This window comes from Magnolia sinica, chromosome 2, assembly GCF_029962835.1.
Source record: "Magnolia sinica isolate HGM2019 chromosome 2, MsV1, whole genome shotgun sequence".
Classification (NCBI taxonomy): Eukaryota; Viridiplantae; Streptophyta; class Magnoliopsida; order Magnoliales; family Magnoliaceae; genus Magnolia; species Magnolia sinica.
In genome coordinates, this window is record NC_080574.1 from 113,577,880 (window position 1) to 113,602,878 (window position 24,999).

At 37.7% G+C, this 24,999-nt stretch overlaps 1 protein-coding gene across 7 annotated transcripts in view; it reads left to right on the plus strand.

Moving 5' to 3' along the window:
• Nucleotides 1–24,326, plus strand: part of LOC131237414 (protein SIEL) — a 40,196-nt gene extending 15,870 nt beyond the window's left edge. For 2 of the 7 annotated variants that reach the window (XM_058235161.1, XM_058235155.1), the window contains 5 exons: nt 3,868–4,008; nt 4,625–4,717; nt 20,712–21,253; nt 21,842–23,257; nt 23,654–24,326. In XM_058235161.1, coding sequence (XP_058091144.1) covers nt 3,868–4,008; nt 4,625–4,717; nt 20,712–21,253; nt 21,842–22,751 — 1,686 coding nt within the window. In that variant the 3' untranslated portion in view covers nt 22,752–23,257; nt 23,654–24,326. The remainder of the gene's footprint in view (nt 1–3,867; nt 4,009–4,624; nt 4,718–20,711; nt 21,254–21,841; nt 23,258–23,653) is intronic. The other 5 variants (XM_058235159.1, XM_058235156.1, XM_058235157.1 and 2 more) reach the window with 5 other exon arrangements.
• The last annotated feature ends 673 nt before the right edge of the window (nt 24,327–24,999 follow it).

Consider the following 24,999-nt stretch of genomic DNA (forward strand, 5'->3'; position numbering starts at 1 on the left):
TTCCAGGTGTCGCTTGTATTTCTAATGTATCGATATCACCAATGTATCGCCAATATTTTCGACTGTGTAAATTCTTGGTGACACTTGTATCACAAGTGTATTAGTGATTTTTCAATAATATTGCCAACGTAGAGATATCACAGAAAGTTTGTTTATTAAAAAAAAATCTATTTCAAAATTTTTTATGAGTGCATCATTGTATGCAGTTTTCCATTTGTCGTTGCTAATATTGATAATATCTAAATATTATCATTATCGCAACATGTGCCATACCAAGACCACAATCATTTGTTTCCTTTGCTGTTGTTGATGATTTCTTTGCAAAATATCGCGAGTTGTCGATATTCTGCAATATCGATGGATGTTTGGATGGAAGGTTGAATGGATGATTGGATGGTTAAATGGGATGGTTAAGATTGTTTCTTACGACAACGCATGCTTTTAAGCCCCCATTAAATGGAAACTTATTGCGTATACATTCTCGTTGCAAATTTTTTATTCATATATATACAAATGTGTATTTTAGCATCTCCTGAAGTTTCATTGAAAATTCTACGGTTTTTCCCATGTTTCTCACATTTCTGGTTATCAGCGATATTGTCGGCGATATCGATATTGTTTTCGTATCCCCGACCAGTGAAACTTGTAGCGATTCCAATACTTCGAACATTACTGACAGTCCAACAATGTTGATCTAATAAAATATCAATTAATCAAGATCTATGAAAGGTAGAACTTCCGTCTAAGCATAGGTACTAATCATCATTCAAGGGAAGTACTTGACTTTGTTAGGATTGGTAGGTTTTGGTTGATTTCGAGGTTTAAGGAATTGGGGAAATAGGTTTAGGTTTTCATATTTAGGAAAAATAATGTTTGGGGATTTGGTGTTTTGGATTTGGGAATTAGGGTTTGAGGATTTAGGGATTTAGGGTCTGGGGATTACGGTTTGTATAGGGAAACAAAGGATAAGAGGGAAGGGAAGGCTGACAGTACGGACAACCATGCAAGTTTGTCTGCACGGTTGTACGAAAAGGAGGGTACAGCCAGGGATGGTCGTACAGTTGTATAGTAAGGGGGAGTGGATCGGGTGGAAGTTCAAGGCGGGTTAGGTTGAGGGTGTAAGGGTTGGAAGAAGGAAGAATAAAAACGGAGGTAGGGATTGTTTGTTCATGGAGAAAGAGAAAAAGAAAACTAGAAAGAAAGAAAACAAGAAAAGTGAAGAAATACCTTTTGATTGAATAGAATGAGAGAGAAGGATAACTTGGAATCACTCCATGGCATCACACCAATTAGTCATACGTGTTTATGGAGTAGTAGATGTAGAATTAGCCAGAGGAGGCATGTTGCTTTTTCTAGCGTGGGAAGCTTGATTAGCCCCTATAGGCTTCCCATGGAGGTCCCACTATTTTTCAACAAAATGATTGGAGAGCTCACAATGCGTGCGTTTCCTAGGTCTGCGATCTTTGCTATGACCACCTCCCATATCCCCACAACCACTTCTTCCACCACGACCATCACTGCGGCCCTAGCCAGATAACGATGCTAGAACCAGGCTATTAGTGGCTCCACTTGTAGAGCCCAAAGATACATGTTGGAAGCGTGCGTACACATTGTTTAAAGATGACACATATTTACCACCCAAAATCTATGCACGAACCAGTTTATTAAGTTTCTACCCATATAAGAATTTTGCCACTTGGAACTTTTCACTTTGTTGATGTAATCTCTCCAAATCAGTAGTTAGGGGCTGGTGTACGTTTAGCTCTTCCCACATTACTTTGATTTTGGAATAGTATTTACCCAACGATTTACCTCCTTGTTGAAGCTTGAATATTTCTTTATATAACTGATTAGTACGAAATATGTTTTTATCAGGTGAATACTTTTCTTGTAGAGCACTCACATTTCCTTAGCTTCCAGAAATATGACATTTGCACATATGGAGGGTTCTATGCTACTCCATACCGGGTCATGATTCGTTTTATTTTTTGGATCCATTGGTCATAGGTACTAGATTCTTAGATATCCTAATTTTCCCTTGACCGTGAGAAAACCTTCGATTGATTTAGGCCACTGTAAATAATTTGTCCAATTTAATTTTATAAAGGTTATCTAGACTCCTAAAAAATCAGATAGGTTTATATATATATATATATATCCGGATTTCGGGTCACTTTATCTCCATGACAAATAAAAGAAGAATACCTCACAAGCATAAACGCAGGCTAATCTAGCACAGTCGATAAGTATCACACTTGAATACTTCACACGATGCGCACGTCACCCTAGACAAAAAGATTAACTCACATGTCTACTACTTTCAACCGGCCATGAAGAAATATAATCACGAACACTACATCTAATATGTGCAAACAGACCACATGTTTGTAATGATCTCATGTGAGATGATATCATTCAAGAAGCCAATGTCTTCATTTCCCCATGCACACACGGACCATTACAAAAGGACCAACACACAAAAGAAACCCTAGGTTTCTTAAGAATTTTTCAGCACTAGCAAGATAGGAGACACCAATGGATAAAAGAGAATAAGAAATAAGAAGATTTGGAGAAGAAAAATGAGCAGAAATGATGAAGCTTTAATACCATGTAAAATAGTGGAAAGAGGTCGATTAGAGAAGGAGAAAGAGAGGAGAAAAGAATGTAGAGAGAAGAGAATGGGCTGATGTTAGGCTTTACACCCCCCTTCTCATTCGTTTATATTTTGAAAGTTTCATAATTATAGAAATGTCATTAATAACAAAAGAAAAAATCTCCTCTATGTCCTAGACTAAAATAATCCATTTAAGTGGGCTCATGTAAGCTCATATCATATTCGTTAGCGCTAGTCTTCTCACTCCAAATCCTCATCTACATAAAACTCAATCTCTCCTCGTGTTGCTTCTAATAGCCCAACACTCCACTCCAACCCCATATGGCAGGGCCAGTCGAATAACGGTCTTATAAAAATTTCCCTGAAGTTTCATAGGCATACCATGATTCCACAATGCTCCAGAGGTGATATGGATTTTGGCCATTTGCGATCCACATCTCTATTTCTAGTGACCCAAACATATTCTTCTACAATGTTGTTGTTGATTAAGTTGTAATGCAAATTTATATGTACAATTTAGAGATTTTATACTTTGGTTTATTTAGGAGCATACATGTACTATAATACCATGTATGCTAGGTCTAAAGTATTACCATTTACATTCATCATTTTGTATATAAATTGCAACATGTGATTATAAATAAAACTGAATTGCATAAACTTTGTGTATTTATTGGAGGGACCCACATTATCATACCTCTAATGTACCATGTATTGGAGGAAGAAGCGTACTGCGTGCCCTTTCTGGTAGCTCATACCGAAGCGACCTGTGATCCAGGTAACCTTGGGAGGGACAATATCTTAGAAGGCAACTCCACTATGAACCTACAGTATCAAACTCAATTAAAATCTCCAATTAGAAGGGATAATAATAACTGACATTTCAAAATAGACTAGGTTTCAGGATTTGGCCCTTGTCCTCTCACAAATGTTAGCAGATGTTGGTTGCAAGTCTATTTTTCATAGACAACGAGGATCCAGTTCGGTCTTCTTCTCTCCAATCTTGGATGGGTTTTGGTCTGATTGAGGTTCAGCACTCCACCCATTTATGTCTCAGCTTTGAGCATGTTATAAAAATCAACCTATATTTAGTAGTCAAATGAATTTAATAGTATGAATATGAATGTTTGAGATGCTTTGTTTGAAGATTTTTTCTATTATGAGTACTTCTTTTCTGGTGTTCTTTATTCTTGGACAAACTATCATTGGAATGCATATTCTGCTCTGATTATATATCCTTGTGATCTTTGCAGTTCCTCAATGTGCTAGTGGACTCAGATTCCCCAATCAGACATGCAGCAAGAGAACTACTTCGAGTTATGAAGTTGCCTAATCTTGAGATGTTTAGATCATCAATTAATGGTCTTCTAACCAATTTGGAAACATATCCAGAGGTGCAGTGCTCCTTTACTTCTATTCCAGTGCACATTCTTACATTAAAAAAAAGTTATGACTTCTGATATTTATTAAGAAAGGAAAAAAGAAGCCCTTACCGAGGTTTAAATTTTAAATTTCAAAAGATCTTAATAAATTTAGTCATTTTTAAAAAATAAAAAAGGACAACAGCTATTGTTTTTGTGAAGTGGAAGTCATGCAAATTACCTGCCATTATGACCTTATCTATTGACTAGGTAGATCTCAACCATTGCCTTTAACCATTGAGGCACCTTCTTTCATTGTAATGTTCTGCATGCTTCCAGCATGCTAGATAATGGGGTAATCAAATTCTTTCTTTTATAGGTAGGTTATCCAACTTACATTCATAGTGAATTTGAAATTAAAGTTGCACATTAATATTATTATCCTACAAATGATCAAAAAAGGAATCTTGCATCTGTAAAGCTACTATTGGTGATAACTATTCAAAGTTTCTCTTGAATATTCTATTGCGATATACCTTTCTGTTGTGGAAAATATTATATGTGTTGATTTGAATAGCATTATTGAACTCATTACTTTCAATAGTACCTATTGTGTTTACTTTATTGTTTATCATTTTCCTCCTTTCAGGATGAAGCCGGCATCTTCTTTGTTTTATTTTGTATTGGTAAAAGTCATTGGGACTTTGTTGTCAACTTTGTGAAGGAGTTTTCTCCAGAGATGGTAAACTTCCCCTCTAAAACACCACAAAAAACTGACAAAATATGCTTTTACTTTTGTTAATATACAAATTGTACACCTATTTGAATTGATCTTCAGGTACCATTAAGCTCTTAAGTTCCATTCTAGCACTGTACCTAGATGTTGGATGGGCGTTGACTACTTGGCTTTTCCATTTTGCATCATTAACATGGGGAACTTAATGCGCGAATATCTCTTCAATGAGGTTTAGGCTATCTGCTTGCTAAAAATCTTGTGTAATCACATGTTAGCAACGTGGCAAATGATATATCAGACTGTTAGCTAAAGATGTGGTTTCTAAGTTGGATCTTTTCATATGTAGTTTATTCTTGCTTCATGATTTATGTCCTTTACCTTTTATTAATAAAACTTCATCTCTAAAGAAATGCTTAATGTGCACCTTTGGTAATAATTTGTGATTCCATGGTAAACAGCTTATATACTCTGCCTGGTGATGATTTGCTAGTTGGTCCCAAGTCCTCCGAGTGAAGGAGGAGAGTCATTGATAGACTGTGATGCAGGACACATGATTTAATGCTAGCATGCAACATGGAGATTATGAAAGAGTCCATAAAGTAATTCAATTAACAAAAGATGCTAACCTACCAAGTAATTAAGAGTAAACAATATGAAATAAAATTTGATTTAACTTTTATCACATCCCCGCACGCTAAGAAATCACATAAATCAATTAAAACTAGGACTGATGGAAGGATAAAACTTCCAATTTAGCATAGGCACGTTCCACACACAAGGGACAAATTTATAGGTTTTATGATTAAGGTTAGGAAGGGGAAAATCTGAAATTTGGAAAATTAGGGTTCATGGGAATCGAGGATTTTGGAATTAGGGTTTTTAGAAATGGGAGAGATAGAAAATTGAAGATCTAGGGTTTAAAAGGTTGTAACGGAAAGGAAAAGAGGAATATAAGAGAAGAAGAAGAATAATACCTTTTGAAGAAGAGAGAGGAAGGAGGTAAGAAGAAGAATACCTTTCGAAGAAGAGGAAGATGAAGGATATACCTTGGGGAATCCACCACCAAACAAGTTTCTACCATTCCTTTCGAAGAAGAGGAAAAGGAAGGATATACCTTGGGGAATCCACTACCAAACAAGCTTTTACCCTTCCAAAATTTAATTGGAAGGGAGAGTTTTTTTTAAAAATCCCTAGAAAATAATGGGAAAAATTCTTTCATACAAGAGAGCTTCTCTCTGTCTCTCTCTCTCTCTTCTTCTTCTCAAATCTCCACTATGGTTGGAACTCCACTCCCCTTGTGGTTTTATAATTAAAAAATTCGGAATTAAAATTTAGCATAATTACAACTATGCCATTCATTTAAGTAAAATGTCCCATCATCCAAAATAAGAAAACTAAAACATTTATTATCAATCCCAACCATCAAATAAATCTTAAAAATAACAAAAAACATAAAGAAAGCAAGATTAAAATCCAAGGGGCCCAAATTGGGAAGATCTGGTGGCCCGATGGCTTGATCGACAAGATCCAATGGTCGGATTGACACGAAATAGAAATCGTATAACTAAAATGATTTCCTAAGCAACTCACATGCATCATCCCAAGATGGGCTCTTCCTGATGCACGTCCAATGCATGTGGGGTCTTTAAAATGGCCCGGCGGGGTCCATCTGGAACTCGTCTCCCATCCACAAAGAAAGCTGCTCTGATGTGGGTGGTCATCTCCATCTCTGGTACACCCGAGTAGGTCCTTTGATGTCCCCATCAGATTGGTAGCCAATTGTCAAATTGTTGCTAGGGAAACCATATTGCTGACCCCAAATATTTGGGACAAGGCTATGATGATGAATGACAAGTAATCTATTCCCAAAATAGAACTTTAATGACACCAAAATATGAAACTCATACTTTGTCTAGAATGCGTTCTTGCAACTTAGGATTTCAGATCAAGAAAAGGTGTTTTTGAGGTGTTAACAGTTGGGTATGGTCCCATGGCCCTCTTGGTTTTGGTTATGGGCCTATGGTCGACAAGTTTCTTAGTGTTTTTAAAGTTGGGATATGCTGGACACAGTTTATTGTACAGGGGTATTGTTGTCATATTTGTTTTTTTTTTTTTTTTTTAATATATTTATAAAAGGGGGTGGGGACGTGTAACCCAAACCCATTTCTTTCTTTATTCATCTTTTCTTCTCTCCTCTCTTCTTTCTTTTTGCTTCTTCTCTTTTTTAATCTCTACACCAATCTACATGGTATTAGAGCCCTTGAAAAGGCGAGCTTAAGAAGTCCTATAGGGGGGGGGGGGGGTGAATAGGACTATGCCAAATAATCGAATAAAATGCTGAATAAGTAAATAAATCAAAGATCTCAATTGCACTAGTATTGAAACGTTGATTCAAACTGATTCGTAGGACAACCTTCACCCAAACAAGTTTACGCAGGACAACTTTATTTCACGAATTTGATAAAAATCAAAATTCCAAACTAAGCAAGAGTAAATAAAACTATCTATTACAAACATTCACCACTTTTGCATAAAAGAAATTACAATCATTCACCACAACACCAAGAATTATAGTGGTTCGGTGTGTCAACAACTGTTCTCAAATAGCCACACCTACTCCACTCCCAAGATTACTAACCACGTAATCTCGGCTTTCACTATGAATAAGGTTTTCACAGGCTTACCTTAAAACCTGATACAATTGTGATTTTATCGGGCTATCACAAACAAAGAAACCCTTCACTGAGATTTTCTGGCTTATCTCAGAAAAACCAACTCTGAGATTTTCTGGCTATCTCAGAAAAAACCAAATACAAAATATAAATGTATACTTATCTTCACCGTAAAAGAAGTTGTAGCCGTAGAACCGCTTTTCTTGAATGACGAATGTTCAATGTTTGGTTCGATAGAAAAGGTCCAGGGATCTATTGATTTTAATTACATTTAAAACAATGGCTACTTATATTAATTCCTTTAAATATCAAAATGAAGAGTATTCTCTCTCTTTTAAGAATCAGAATGATAAAATAAGAGATTAAGGAGTTAAGCAAAAAGCTATAAAATGATTTATAAATACCGCTTGATAGCTTGACAATTAGTAAGGCTTCTCTCTCTCTTGCAGAAGGATTTTGGTAAACTCAAATTGTATTTTTGAATTGATAAAGAACCTCAATTTATAGGCACAGAAGTTGTTGCTTCGACTCGTCTAAGCACCAGATTCAGTTCCAACAAATTTTCAATTTCGAGCGGGATAAGATCTAACAGATCTTCGACTCGTCGAAGGCAATTCTCGACTGGTCGAAAGCTCTGCTCGACTGGTCGAAAGCTTTGCTCGACTGGTTGAAGGAGCCAAATTTGAACTGATTTTCATTGCTGGACTTCAAGTTGAGGAACGCTTGACTGGTTGAAGAAGTAACAAAAATTCTTTTATACCTCGGCTGGTGCTAGGACTGGTAGAGAAATTCTTAGACTGGTCGAGCCAAAACTTAGGCTGGTCGAAACTCAGTCAATTATAAGTATAAAAATCCAATTTTAAATATGTTTTGAAAACACCTAAACCTAAAGTCTTTTTAGGGTTTATAATATCTGTATGGATTGAACTTCACTGCCTCGAAGTATGTTAGAGACTTGAACTTCTCAAAGGAGCTTGATCTTCTACTAGAACTTTAGTAGCTCAAGCTTAGTATATAAGTAGAGCTTGAGCTTGATTTTCAACTTGAGCTTGACTTGAACTTCAACTTGAGTTTGTCTTGAACTTGACTTGAACTTCAACTTGAGTTTGTTTTGGACTTCAATGTGAGTTTAACTTGAACTTCATCATGAGCTTGAGTTAAAGATCACTTTCTAAGATGTTTTGACAAGACGAAATTTGACAAGCACGGTGTAGAATGTGCTTTAAAGATAATAACACTTACAGCCCTGTTAGGAGTAGTTCGAGCTCCACAGTCTTCTCCAATTTACCCCCTAGTTGTTGGATTTAACTTTGGAGATCTTATAGAAACGTTGGGGACTGATCGGGCTTTAAGGGAAAGTAAGTTGCTATTTTTGTGTGCAGAAAACATGTTTTTTTTTTGCATCATTCTTCAAATAGAAAGAAAACGTCCTCAAAAAAGGAGCATAGACACTTTGACGGATAATGAAGGCTCGTTGATTTTTCCTGAGGTGATATTTAAAGGTTTTTTTTTTTTTTAATTAAAATTTTTTAATTTTTTAATTTTTTAAAATATTGGTTTCAATGTGTAGATGCAGTTTTTGGTTGAGTATTCCTTCGCGGAAAGTCGTATACAATGTTGGAATCGTTTGGACATGAATTAGTTATTTTGGGCCAGAAATTTTTGTGTTACGTGATTTTGGACTAGTTGTGTGTGGATCTGGCATTTAAAATTAGGGTTCTTCATTGGTATTGATCATTGGTATTGAAGTAAGTTTATTGTGGAATGTATATTGAGTCCAAAAGTGTAGTTGGTGGTTCTTCGTTTCTTAGGGAAATGCAAGGTCCCTCCTTCAATGCCTTAATAACCTCTATCAAGTTGAACAGGAAGAATTATCTTCCATGGGCCAAGTTTGTCGAGGTTTTTCTCTTAGCCTGTGAAAAGGATCAATATCTCACCGATCCTAAATTGGAGGATTTTGACCCTAAATACAAACAATGGAAGCATGAGATGCCCAAATTCGATCTTGGTTATGGAATATCATGGAGTTTGAAGTGAGCTCAAATTTGGTGTGTTCTTAAACACGACAAAAGATGTTTGGGATACTATGAGGATGATGTACTCCTTTGAACAAAATATTTCTTATGTGTATCAATTATATGAGATCTTCTGTTTTCTCTTTTCAAAGGGGGATAAATCCCTTGGTGAATACTTCGCAAAATTGATTGGGATGTGGTAGGAGCTTTCCATATATCATCCTATCACGCCTGACATCACCCTCATGAAGAAGCAGCATGAAGATATGAAAGTAGTGAAACTTCTATTCAAACTGCCAAAAGAGTATTAATCGACAAAGTATCAAATTTTGGCAGGAGCTTCTATTCCTTTAGTGGCAGAGGTTTATGTAAAGCTTTAGAGAGTCTCCTTGGCACGCGAAGTTGATAATGTTAATGTTAATGCATATGATAAAATTGCATTGGCCTCTTCTTCCAGTTATTTTATTTCACGTGGAGGCCATGGTGGATGTGTTGGGCGTGGTGCTCTCCGTTGTGGAAGAGGTTATAGATTCTCAAGGGGAGGTAGAGGTGGTTGTGGTGGTCAAGGAGACCGCACGTGTACTCCTTGTGGCTTGACCAGTCATACTGTGGACTTTTGCTGGGATCTTCATGGAAAACCCAAGGACTAATCAAGCCCTTATGGTAAAGGATGCTTCTTCCAATGGTAGATCCACTACTCTTGCTTCTTCTGATCCTGGTGGTGAACAGATTAGTGTTTCATTATCATGAGCGGAATATGCACATTTTCTATCTGCTAATGGCTCTACATCCAGCAACAATGCCTCCACCTTTACAGCTACTTTGGCTCAATCAGGTAAAGCATTTCTTTTGTCATCTGCCTCCTCTTGGATCATCAAATGTTGGACATCCGACCATATTTTTGGTAATCATAGTCTCTTTTCTTCTTTTGATTGTTTTTCGTCAAATGCGTCGGTTACTTTAGCTAATGGTATGTTGTTTAATGTTTTGGAGTTGGTAGTGCTAAACTTAATGCATTAGTCTCTGTGTCATCAGTTCTATATGCATCTAAGTTTCCATTTAGCCTTTTATCTGTAAGCAATGTTTTAAATATCAACCGATATTTCCCACGATATATCTTGTATCCCACCTGTGCGATACGGAACACATGGGTAGTGCCGATATATCCCATATGTTCGATTCAGTGAGCATTTTCAATTTCCGATACCTTTTTTGTTGAAATTATATTAAGTTAGTGTCAAATGGTATAAATCCATTGGTTCTTCATGTTTTGCATGAAAAATCATGGAGTTGGAGTTTTGATTTCGATATCTATTGGTTCTTCATGTTCTCCATTTTTTTTTTTCAAAAATTTCCTTCAACTAGCTATCAATTGAAACAAAATTTGAAATATTTTAGAGTATTTGATAAACTGATCATTACATACACTCAATGTTTAAATTATCGACGATAATATCGAATTATTGCCGATATTTTTTGTATCGCTAGCTCTTCAAAACCAAAAACTCCATATTTCTTTCCTGGATATTAGCGATATTTTGCCGATTTTTTTTCTCGAAATTTCACCGACAAAATCAAGCCGTAAATACTGGAAAATAAAAAAGAATCAATTTAGAAATACCTCTTTCCGGAATATTGAGAAGTGATTGGACTGTGGATCGGCGGTGCTGGTCTTCGAAAGTATGAAATAACTCAAAAAATCTGGGATTTCGGCGAGCTTTATTCTAATATTGTTGGGATTTTTGTCGAAAATTGAATCTATGTTGTGAGCTTGAAAATGCTTTCGAGATTCTAGGGTTATAATACTTGCGGTTACGGCAGCGGCAACGGCTGCAGAGAAGTAACTAGTGTCGACTTTAGGGTTTTGGAAGAAGGGTTTTCGAAACCCTCTTTCGAAGAACTTTCCTTCTAAGCTAACCTTTTTAAGTTTTTCTAAAATGTGTATTTGACACACTAAAAAAGCATGGGTCACCACCATTTTGCCTTGAAACAAAATTAATAGATTAAGTAACTTTTAAGCTATTTTATAGCGTGAGTTTCACACAACATAATAAGACTGGTTCACAATTATTATACATTAAAAAATTAATAGTTAACATAAAGCTTTTAAAAAAAGGTGTGATGGTTTGGGGAGTGGATTAGGTGCGGTCCGTGCCTCACCCTAGATGGTGCGGCCCACCATGATGTATTTGTCCATCCGTTTCTCAGAATGTTTTAGGGCATGATCCCAAAAATGAAGAAGATCCAAATCTCTGGTGGACCATACAACAATGGTGATTGAATGCCATATCATTAAAAACTTCCTAGGGCCCACCTTAATGTTTCCGTAATGTTTATTTGCCATCTAACCCATTGATAAGGTCACATAAACATGGATGAAGGAAAAACCAAATATCAGCTTGATCCAAAACTTTTGTGGCCCATTAATGGTCAATCACCATCGTTTCCTATGATAAAGTCCTCTTGAGAATTGGATCTACTTCATTTTTAGACTCATGTCCTAAAAGGGTCTTACAAAACGGATGGATATGGAATGCATCCATCAAGGTGGGCCCCTATGGTTAGATGGTTGGATGGATGGATGGATGGATAGATGGGATGGATGGATGGATGGATGGATAGATGGGATGGATGGATGGATGGATGGATAGGTGGGATAAATGGATGGATGTTTGGATGATTGGATGGGATGGATGGATGGATGTTTGGATCTTACGTTGCACCTAATCATCTCCCGATGGTTAGATGGTTGGATGCATGGATGGGATGGGATGGTTGGTTGGTTGGATGGATGTTTGGATGATTGGATGGGATGGATGTTTGGATAGATAGATGGGATGGATGGATGGATGTTTGGATGATTGGATGGGATGGATGGATGTTTGGATGGTTAGATGCATGGATGAGATGATGGATGGATAGGTGGGATGGATTGATGGATGATTGGATGGAATCTGTGTATGGATGGATAGGTGGGATGGACGAATGGATGTTTGGATGGATAGATGGATGGATGGGATGGATGTTTGGATTATTTGATGCAATGGTTGGATGGATGGATGGATGTTTGGATTATTTTATGTGATGGATGGATGGTTGGATGGATGGGATGATTGGATGAATAGATGGGATGGATGGGTGGATGTTTGGATGATTTGAAGGGATAGATGGATTGTTGGACAGATGGGATGGATGGTTTGATGGATAAATGGAATGGATGGATGCATGTTTGGATGACGTGATGGGTTGGATGGATGGATGGAATGGTTGGATTGATGGATGGATGAATGTTTGAATGATTGGACAAGGTGATTGGATGAATGGGATAGTTGGATGGATGAGATGGATGGATGAATGTTTGAATGATTGGATGGGATGATTGGATGAATGTGATAGTTGGATGGATAGGATGGCTGGGTGGTTGGATGGATGGATGGTTAGTTGGATGGGATGGATGGACAACATGGATATACCATACATAAGGGGGCTCCAAAAATGTGTGCTTTTTTTAGTTCATTTATTTTTACATGTCTTAATTATTTTATGTGAATTGCATTTGTATTATATAAACTTATTTTAGTTACTATTAAAGTGATTTCTTACGACAACTCATGCATTTAGGCTTTCAATACATGAAAACTTATTATGTATGCATTCTTTTTTGCAAATTTTTTATTCCTAAATATGTAAATACGTGTATTTCTGCATGTCCTGAAGTTTCATTGAAAAATTTCACTTTTTTCCCCATGTTTCCCCCTTTCCCTGCATTTTCGGTTATTGGCGATAACGATATTTTATCTTTATCTCCGATAGCGAAACTTGTAGCGATACTGACAACTCGAACACCGCATACACTCTAATTTCGAAAATTGAGTTAAGTGGTCTGATTTGGGGAAGATTGGGGAAAAATCAATATTTTCCCAATTTGTCCCAAATTACTTGCAATTTTGCACTCCAAACATGAAATTAAGCATGTATGAGAGCTGGTCTATTGATTTTTTAAGTCCTTGTCAATTTTCAGAAAATAAAAATCATGTTTGAATTAAAAATTATTAAAATATTATTTTTTTCTCGAAATTGCCCTTTAACTAGTTGTCAATTGAGACTAATTTTGAAGTATTTAGGAGTGTTTGATGAATTGATCACATACACTCTAAATGTTATGCATTGAATTTGAATATAGTTGCATTAGTTCAGTTAGACAACGCATAGCTTAGGACCCTATACAAACGAAACCTATTATGTGCACTTCTTTTTTGAGATGTTATGATTTAAAAGTGTGTATTAAGGTCTTTTTTAACATTCCTTGAAGTTCTATTGAAAAATTCAACCATTTCCCCAATATTTACCAAAAAGTGCGATAAATTACCCGATACAAACGATATATCCTGAGCGATAAACGATATCTATCTGTATCCCAAGGATGCGATACATAACGTGATACCGATGTTTCAAACACTGTCTATAAGTAAGCTAACAAGGTCCTTGAATTGTTGCATTTCCTTCTTTCCTTCTTATTGTGTCTTTCAGGACCTCAAGACGGGCATGACGATTGGTGGAGGTCATTAGCGGAATTGTTTGTATAACTTGAAAAGAGAACCGGTACTTGTGCTAGTGCTTTCTTTAGATTCATCAATTCAACAACATCGTCATTTGGGACATTCATATCTTAATAATCTACACACTCTCATCCCATCTCTTCCCAAGATGTTAAAGTTGGAGTGTGAAGCATGCGAGCTGAGTAAACCTCATAGAGTTCATTTTCTGTCTAGAATTGATTCAAGAAGCGATGTTCCATTTAAATTAGTTCGCGATGCAGGACATGAAAATTAAATATGATATGCGAGATTTCAGGCTTAAGATCGCATTAGTTCAGAAACAATTACACAAATTCCATATCTCACATGAAAGTTCAAACATTCAATTAAGGAGAATCTATGCGGGTCCAGGCCTACACATGATAGGGCTGGATCAATAAAAATTATGAACCAAACGATACTCCAAGATAAGAAATAATTATCCACACATTCATAGTAATCAGTCCCTAATCCAGGGGATTCAGAAATTCTAATTCGGGAAACCCTAAGGTGAGAAAAAGGGCATAAAATTGGAGATTTGAGTAATTTAGGGTTAGGTTTAGGGATTTTGGGTGAAAGCGGAGTGAAAGAGAGGAGAGAGATGAACCAGAGAAGTACCACATGTATGGACAACAACAATGGCCTACACGCACGTGTATGATCCCGACTGCACGTGTGTGGGGCCCATTATTCAGAAAAATGCCACCTTGGCCGTGGTCGGCCAGGGATGGACTCTAAAACCCCCAAATCTCAGCTCGATCCGATATACCGTTTGTGCGTGGTGCTCCGCCGAAGTTTCAGCCCTCTTGTGGGGTCAGATTCTGAAATTCTGCTGTGGGGAGGAGAATTGCTGCAATAGATGATTGATTCGAAGTGTAGATGATGGGGTGAGATGAGAAGAAGGGATGGTAGAAGATGGGTAGTAGAGGTGGCGATGGATGGGGGTGAATCGGGATAGATGTGGCTTCACACCACGGTAGTTAACCCTTCGATGAAGGGAGGGCTTCGCACCCAATTAGGCTTCACAACTCAGAGAGTAGGAAAACGCAGAATTTTTATTAATCTTCGATGAAATCAAAAGAACTACAAGGGGTGCCTATTTATAGGAAAACCCTACACTCCAAAACTCGCACCATATGCGCAACCTATTACTTGACGATGAAGTAAACTAAAATAAAAACTAAACAAAGAAATCTAAAGTGTTCATGATGTTTTAAATAATAACAATAAGCAAAACCTAAAATATGAAATCAATCTGACTAGTGGGCCCCGATCATGAGATCCTAAGATGGGCTTTACTTGATCATCGGGTCCACTCCAAGGAACCAAAAATCCATCTTCTAGATAGGGGGCCATCCTTGGACGACGTCATCGATCTAGATCGACGGTGGGGCCCTCCTTCGTGCGTAGGGGGGCGGCGTGCATGTGATGTCCCCATCAGTTCATAGTGATTTGTGGGAACCAGCTCAAGTCCCAGGTTTGTTAGGTTTTAGATACTTTGTTCTCTTTATTGATGATTACTCTAAGATGATGTGGTTATAGCTAATAAAGCATAGGTTAGAAGTCTATCATGTATTACAAAATTTTTATAATGAAATAAAGAATCAATTTGGTGCAAAATTGCACACGTTTAGGTCAGATAATGCCCTAGAATTTGTTTTTAAGGATTTTCAAACCCATTTACCAAGGGCATTATCCACCAAACCTCTTGTGCATATACACCCCAACAAAATGGGGTGGCTAAACGCAAGAATAGACATATGGTGGAACTCGAGCCTTGTTGCTAGGAATGAATGCCCTACAAATCTTCTAGGGTGATGCAATTCTTACTACATGTCATTTGATTAATAGGATGCCTTCATCAGTTTTAGATGGCGAAACATCATTCTCTATTTTGTTTCCTAATCAACTAGCTTTTCCTATTCTTCCCAAAGTGTTTGGTTGTACTTGCTTTGCTCATATATTTGGGTTTAGTCGAGATAAAACTCTTGCCTCGTTCAGTTAAGTGTATTTTTCTGGGATATTCACGTACTTAAAAGGGTTATCGATGATATTTCCCACCTCTAAGAAGCATTTTGTGACTGCTGATGTAACTGCTTTGAAGATGTTCTGTTCTACGTTAAAGATGATCACACTGTTAACACCAAATCTATGGAAACTCCATTGCCAAAGGTATTTCCTTCAGATTTTGATGTTGAGATACCTTCGTCACCTCAGAAGGATTACACACAAACTTATTACAGAAAGGAGAAAAGATGAAGCATTATAGACAATTCCCCTTCAATCCACGTAGTTGGGTACTACACCTACTAAGGTTTTTAGTTCTTTTGAGGTTGCAGATGACCTTCCTATCGCAATTTGGAAAGGTAAACTTTTTTGTGTTACCCTATTTCCAACTTTGTCACTTTTACCCATCTGTCCACAAATTATCACAAGTTTGCCCTCACCATGTCTGTTGTATCCATTCCCAAGTCAGTCCAGGAGGCATTGTCTAATGAAAATTGGAAACGAGCTATGGATGAATAGATGAAAGCCATGTACTCCAATGATACTTGGAAGTTGATTGATCTTCCTTCAGGTAAGACTCCAGTCATGTACAGATGGGTGTACATAGTTAAGTTCTTGCCAGATGGGTCAATTGATTGTTATAAAGCTAGGTTAGTTGCTAAGGGATATACTCAGATTTATAGGGTAAATTATATAGATACATTTTTCCTAGTGATGAAGATTAATTCAGTTCGGGTTTTATATCACTTGTTGCAAATCATGATTGGCCTTTCTTTCAGTTAGATGTGAAGAACACATTCTTGCATGAAGACCTACACGAAGAAGTTTATATGGAGCAACCTCCGGGTATGTTGCTTAGAGGGAGTCGTCTAATGTATATAGGTTAAACTAGTCAACATATGGGTTGAAGCAATCATCACGTGCTTGGTTTGAGAAGTTCAGGACTGTAGTTGTATCCTTTGGGTTAAAAAGGTGTAAAGTAGATCACTCAGTCTTCTCAAAGCACTTAACCTTTGGCTACATTCTTCTGGTTGTGTATGTTGACAATATTATAGTGACTGGTGTTTTGAGGGTATTAAAAGGTTGAAGGCATATCAAAGATTTGGGTCTTCTTCGATATTTTCTGGGCATTGAAGTGGCAAGATCGAAAGTTGGAATAAATGATGTAGGACAGGATGATCTAACATAATATGATGCATTGAAACTAGATAGCGGATTAACTAGAGCAATCAAAAGACAAAATAATGCTAAACTACTAAAGTAAAAGAAACTCAAATTTGTAACATGTTAAGGTTCAAAACACCTAATAACAGTCCCGCAATGTGATTCTTATAAAGTATCAAGCTATTAGGATTGTGTGGAAGATATGACTCCCACTTAGCATAGGTATTAAATCTGAATATTCATGGAATCACTTGAATTCTAAGAGTTTTGCATGTTTAGGGCTGTTTTAAGGGTTAGGAAATGTAGGGAATAAGTTTAGAGTATTTAGCAAACTAGGAATTTAGGGTTTTGATACAGGCATTTGAGGATTTAGGATTTTGGGGATAGGGATTTGAGGGTTTAGGGTTAATAGGTTAGGGAAATTTGGGGAAATTAGGTTTAGGGTTAATAGGTTAGGGAAATTTGGGGAAATTAGGTTTAGGGTTATAAGATTTTGGGAGAATTCAGATGAAGTTTTAGATTTGGGGATTAAGGTTTGGAAAGATTGGGGATTTTAGGATTTGGGAATCTTAGGGTTAGGGTTTGGGATTTATGTTTAGGGGTTTTGTAAAGGGGATCAAAGGGAAGATGGAAGTCAAAGATTCGAAGCTTGGGGGGCCACAGATTGGGGCAGTCCGTACAGACATTGTTCACGACTTGAGCTTGGGTTCAGTTGGATGTAGGTTATGTCTAGGTTGGTTTAGAATCATAAAAGAAAAAAGAAAGAGAAGATGAAGAAAGAGAGATGAGAAGAGAAGTACCTTGAGAGAGAGAAAACGAAGAGGATAACTAGGGAAATCACTCCCTAAATGGCTTCACACCATCAATCCCATTGCGAGATGAATTGCTAAATCACATAGTAAAGGAGAGGAAACTCTTTTCATTCATGGTTCACAATAATCAAACCCTAAAGGGGTTCAAACCTTTTATAGTCTCCAAAAGAGACTTTTACAAAAAACCTCTCTCAGGAAAAAATTCTCATAAAAAATCCTTATCTCAAGTAAAACATAAAATAGTCTAAAAATAATAAATTAAATGACAAAAACTATTCAAAACAAACAAATCTAAACTATCCTCAACTATTAATGGCTAATGGGGTGATCCACGATCAAGATGGCCCACGATCAAGAGTGGTCCGAAGGTTCATCGTGCGCGATCCAACAGGCTAATCGATGCACCCATTCAATCCAACGGTCCAAATGCTCCAAACAAGCAACCCATGCGCATCTACCCACTGTGTGGTCTTCAACGATGGCTAGGAATGCGACTTGGGCCTCGTAGGCCCCAGTGATGATTGTCTAGACATAAGTGCTGGGATGTCCTCATCAATAAATCTATGTTAGAGAAAATATACTTGTGACCTGCTAAAAGAGATAGGGATGTTGGGAGCTAAATTGGATGATGCTCCAATAGACCCTATCTCAAATTAGAAGCTGAAGAAGGAGAATTGTCAGAAGACCCTAAAATGTACTGGAGACTTGTTCGCAAACTCATCAATTTGCCTATAACCATGCATGATATTGTCTTTTCAGTTAGTGTAGTGAGTCAGTTCATGCAAAGTCTAAGGACACCACACCTAACAACAATTATGGGTATCCTTAGGTATTTGAAATGTTCCCTCGGGAAGGGTATCTTATATAGAGCTCATGGTCATCTTCTGGTAGCCGGTTATTCAAATGTATATTATGCAGGGTTGATACATGATGGAAGGTTGACTACGGGTTATTGCACCTTCTTAGGTGGTAATGTGGTTACTTGGAAGAGTAAGAAATAAAATGTGGCTGCCGGATCAAGTGTTGAAGCTAAATATAGGTTAATGGCACATGCGACTTGTGAGCTTATGTGATTGAAATCTCTTATCAAAGAATTGGGTTCTGATGTTCAGGTTTCAATGTCTTTACCTTGTGACAATCAAGTTGCGATACATATTGCCAATAACCCTGTTTTTCATGAGAGAACAAAGCATAAAGAAGTTGATTGCCATTTCATTCGAGACAAGATATCTTTGGGACAGATCCACATACCTTATATCTTATCACATAATCAGATCGCAACTGTATTCACCAAGGCTCTTGGAAAATATCAGTTCGACAAACTTATATCCAAGTTGGACATGCAAGACATCTATGCTCCAGCTTGAGGGGGTGTGTTAACGGTTGGGTATGGGCCTATGGCCCTCTTGGTTTTGGTTATGGGCCCATGGTCCACAAGTTTCGTAGTGTTTTTAATCTTGGGATATGCCGGACATAAAGTTTATTGTACAGGGTTATTTTTGTCATATTTGCTTTTTTATTACTTTAATAAAAGAGAAAAGGGGGTGGGGACGTTTAACCCTTCCCCATTCCTTTCTTCCTTCATCTTTTCTTCTCTCTTCTCTCTCTTTTTTTTCTCTTTCCTTCCATCTTTTCAATCTCACCATCTCAATCCAAGTCTTTTAGGTCTTCCTCTGTTCTACTTTTCAAGCCCTTTAACTCTAATCAAACATTCCCATTCTGACCCAATCCGTCTTTGGTCTTTGTTGCACATGACTGGATCATCTCAATATGTTTTCCATAATTTTATCTTCCATTGGGACCTCTCCTTGGCTGCTTCAACATCACTTTTAATTCTTCCTACCTACTCTTCCCAAGCATCCATCTCAACATACTGATTTCCTCAAACTCAGTATCTTCTCTTTTTTGCTTTCTAACTGCCCAACACTGCCCCACATTGCATAGGCGGTTGAATAGTTGTCTTATTAATCTCTTTAAGTTTCATTGGCTTGTGGCTATCACACAATACTTCAGAGACATCACCACTTCCTCCACCTAGCTCTAAGTCTATTGTAAACATCTTTATCAATCTCCCTTTTACATAATAGAGCCAAGGTGATGAAACACATGGCTTTTGAGGAAACATTTACCAAGTATAATTATAACACATTAAACATCTCAAGTGGAATTCGTTTTTTCCACAAGTGCATTTGCTGCAATATTAGAGGCCATCTGGGTCAAGATACTCGTAAATACCTATTTTATTTGTTCCTTTAACATGTTGGCCTGCTAAACTGGCAATTCAACAATTGAATTCTTGTCTAGTGTGACTTAAATAGCAACAGAAGTTCCTTTTTCCTGCTTGTTTTTCTTTTGATAGAGGTGCTGCTAGAAGGCAACTCAAATGCTGAGCATCATCTATATGTTTTTGGCTTTGGAAAGAAGTCAACACCAAACAGCCGCTTAATGTGTGTTATGACATAAGAACTCTAATCTTGAGAATACAAGGTTGCCATCATTTTTATGAAATATAGACTTGGTTATTGACTCATTAGAGCTGCCATATCCTATTTCATTAGGATTCTTGAGTGTGTTTGCCTTTATGCACTAGGAAGGGCCTAAATTATGTCTCTTTAACTATGGTAGGAGCTTGTGCTATATATTCTTTCTTTTCATGTTTCTGGTTAATCACACCAGTGTTTCTCTACTAGATAAAAAAAAAAGAAGAAAGATTGTCTCCATTATTTTTCTTTTAATTTTTATATTTGTTTCAGATAGAGCCTTCTTCTAAAGGAGAGTTGGGGCTTGATAGACCTCGGGTAGCAGCACTATTGGTATTAATCATAGCAGCACCTTTTTCTAATGAACAGCTCGTCTATGGTATTCCAACACGGCTATTTTCTTATGCAGTCCCCTTCTTGGGAAGGATCTCTTCCTCGCTGGAAGATGTTATAAACAGAGATTCCCTCTTGGCTTATTTGTTTAGTTGCAGTAAATCCAATGCAGCACCAAATTCTGAAGAGGGTGAAAACTTCTTGCATGGGGTTGAAAGATGTTACCTAAATCATAATAGTAAAAAGAAAACAAGCCAAATAGATGGCTCCTTGCAGCAAGTCAGTGATGGTGCCTCTGAAGTCCATTTTCAGGACAGTTTGTCTGACCTGAGGCAGGTCTCAGGCCCCCCTGAAGCATTCCAACAGAAAGCAGCAATCCTTTATGAGGCCACACATGTCGTAAAGCTTATTCTGAAAACGGTGGCAGATGCCTGGCCTCTGATAAAATTGGGTTTTACAGAAGAAGTACTAAGGATATTGAGGTTCTAATCTCACAATATGCTTTCTCCCTTGCTTTTTCTCACTGTTATCCATGTGGAAATGTAATTTGAGTGCAGCTTGCTGATTTCCTGATTGTGTGCACCACACTGGAAGTGGCCATGTGGCATAACCATACACTAGCCAGGTTGCTCATCTACAGTTTTAAAATCACGCTTACTAGACAATCTTGATTGTATGAGTAGCAACCTGCAAATGGACGGTACACACCACTGAACAAGAAACGGTCCACCAATTGGATGGGTAGAACCATCCGTAGTAACTAATAAACATTACATAAAAACATAAAAAATGATCATTAATCTTTGCAATTTGTGGACAGTCAGCTATCTGCAGTAGGACAACAACGAACACTCCAGATCAATGGATTGCATGCAAAATATCCAGTTTGAGTGCAGTGCACAAGACAAGGAAATTTGTATGCTATGCTCAAGCTAGTTTTCCCCATTATGTATAACCTTTGGTAGAAAATCTAATTCGTCTTTTTGGGTGGCAAAAAAGTTCTGTTGGTTTTGGAGGCATTATCTGCCTCTTAGATGTCTCTATGTTTGCTAAAATTTTCATTGCATTAGGGGCTGCAAAGAAGAGCTGTCGATGATTACTGTGCATTCACACAGATCTGTCGGTGTATTAGCCTTTGCCTCCCAGTATGTTAAGGCAATCAAATTTCTAACGAAAGCATGGGAGCATTTACAGCCGAGAAAGTGCTGGGTTATGGGAAAGGGGGTCTTAGATCTGCTCCTGGACAAGTTAGACACCAGTCTTACCAGTATGAGGTATGCCTTTTCAGGGTGCAGTAAAGAAGAGGAATTCCATATCTTAAATCTGATATTGCTTAGTTGTGTACTAAGGTCATCGAAGGTTGGAATTTGCTGTGGCCTCACATTGAAGAGATTACAGGCTATGGTTTCTCGTATACAAGTTCTTTGTGAACCCTGGCCCACTGAACTTCCTGATTTCGTTAAGGAGTTAATAAAATGTTGTGAGGTGAAAATCAATGATGTCTCGTACCCACTTCCTGTTCATAAGTTAGTTGAAATCTTCTCCCTTGAGCAAATTGTTTTCAGTGGAAGATTCAAACACATCAAAGCAGAACTTCACGTCCCCGGTAATGATTCTGAAAATCCAATTCCATACATCTCAGGATTGCCTGTGGGCATTACATTTCAGATCACGTTGTATAACATTTCAAGCAAGGACAGGCTGTGGCTACGAATGGCTTTGGGAAATTCGGTTCAGTATATTTTTCTGGATTTTTGCCAATTTGAAGGTGGCGAGGAAGTGAGGAAATGCACAGTTGAGGTACCCTTCTACAAAACTCCAAAAGCAGCTTCGTTCACACTGCGGGCATGTTGTGGTATGGAATGTCCATTTGAAGATGTCATTCCTCTGATGAAAGGTCAGGGTGGGCCAAAGTGCAGGCTTACGTTTCTTTCCAAGGAAAAGGATATTTATCTGGTCATTATTGACAAAAACAGTTAAACTGCTCGAGCTTAGAGATTGGTCTGGAGATTATCTTCTACAATTTTGTTCAAGAGCTCAAAATATATCAGATATACAGATAAAGAAACATGTTGTTGGAAGGGGACAGAAAGGAAAACATGCAGAATGGTTTCCAAATGGTGATAGAACAGCAGTATTCCAAGTTGTTACTGCACTGCTGAATGGAGTGAGAACTGTGCCTCATGCTGTTTATGCTGATGAGAATAAAAGTTTGCAGCAACAGACATGGCTTTAAGGGGGACAGAAAGGAAAACATGCAGAATGGTTTTCGAATGGTGATAGAACAGCAGTATTCCAAGTCGCAACTGCACTGCTGAATGGAGGGAAAAAATTATTTTCTGATATTACTGCCTCTCATGTTGTTTATGCTGAAGAGAATCAAAATTTGCAGTAACAGATGGCTTTCTGAATCCCTAGCCCTGTTCAGCTCTCATGTGAATTGGGCCCAGTGCCATCTTTCACGCTGACTATGAAAAGAATATATGGTGAGGCCCTAACAAATTAAATAATTGAATATGAGTAGATATGTATGTGTGTGGCATGCACATAAGTCAACCCAGACTGGCCAATCTTGGGATCCCTTGTGGATGGAGCATATCCCGAATATCTCAATATTTTTTTGATCTTATCCATCTGATATTGGCTGTTACTAACAGCTTTTGTTTTATCTGCCACATTTGGGCACCAATTTGATGGATGGTCAGGCATCTGATAATTGTGATTTTTCGTCCATCCATAATGTGCCCATGTTTTGGGAAGTCTGGATTTGCTATGCATGCATGCCATGTAGTTGAGAAAATGCGCGCACACAGTAATCTAGTCCTTGAATATACATGCAAACTAACATCTAGCTGACTTGTTCTTATTTTGGGGTATGTCAGCTGTAACATTTAGGGATTTGATCACTGCTTACTTTCTGGAATTGACTGCCAGCATCTCATTATGGAATCTTCAATTTATTGTGTGATTCAGTGCAAAATGAAGTTCCATCAGGTTGTAGGGCCTCGGAAGCTGAAAGAGAGTTGTGTTGTTCCTTTCTGTCACTTAGTCACTAAGTTTGTGCATTCAGAAGGAGCCTGCATTGATGATGTTTGGATGTGCACATGGGAGTAGTCAAGCGCTAACATTGTACCAGAGGATGAAGGGCTAGAAGGTAACAATCTCTTGTATCTCTTTATGTTGCTGTGGATTATTAGGCCAACTTTAACCAGTTGCTCAATGGACAAATCATGGTTGATTACCTGTCTACCGTATGCATGGTTGTACGGTTGGCAAATCTGGACCATCTGTCTGGTAGGTTGTACTATGGATGGCCCACTGTAGGAAAACCACGGTGGAGAAACAATACTTGCTGTTGATTCATAGCATTCAAATGGATAGTGAAAATCAAGAGGTGGGGATGGGTCCTGATTGCCTGTTAATCAAATGCTAGTATTACATCAGGGTGTTTTTTATACCATGGGCCACCTAGGGCCCACCTGTTGGGTGGCTGCATTCACTGCTGCCCGCTTGTATTTTAACAATGAACTGGAAAGCTCGGATTATTTAGTCATAGTTGATGTGGTGTTAAGGGAAACTAGATTCTCTGCAATGGAGAACTGTGCCTGTCAGGAGTGAGCTGATTCAAATTGAAGGCTATAAAAGGGCAAGGGGAAGGCCCTAAAGGACGTGGGGGGAGATAGTAAGAAAAGACTTGATGACCTATGGTTTAACTGAGGATATAGTCCTCCATAAAGTGAATGGCTGAATAGGATTCGTGTAGCCGACCCCAAGTAGTTGGGATCAATGTTTTAAATAGCGGTAGCGTGTTGCGTAGCGTTCAACCCTCTGTAGCGTGTAAGCGTAAGCTACACAATACTTCTATTTTATATATATATAATAGTAAGAAAAAAGCAAAATATATAAATGTCACATTCTTCAAAATAAAAATCCCAAAGTTAAGAGCATTAAGTACAATACAAGTATAAAGAACATAAAACCGACAGTAACCGGCATTTTAAAAGGGAAAAAATAGGAAAAAACTGAAAATACCAAGTTATTTTGTCTCCACATCGAAAAAAATTCAAAAAAAAAAGGAACAATGGGCCTTAAAAAAAATTTAATGGCAAACGTTCAATCACATTGTTTCCCATGGTGTGGTCCACCTAAAATGTGGATCTTACTCATTTTTTTAGCTCATTCCATAAAATGAGTGTCCAAAATAGATGGACGAAGCAGATAAAATACG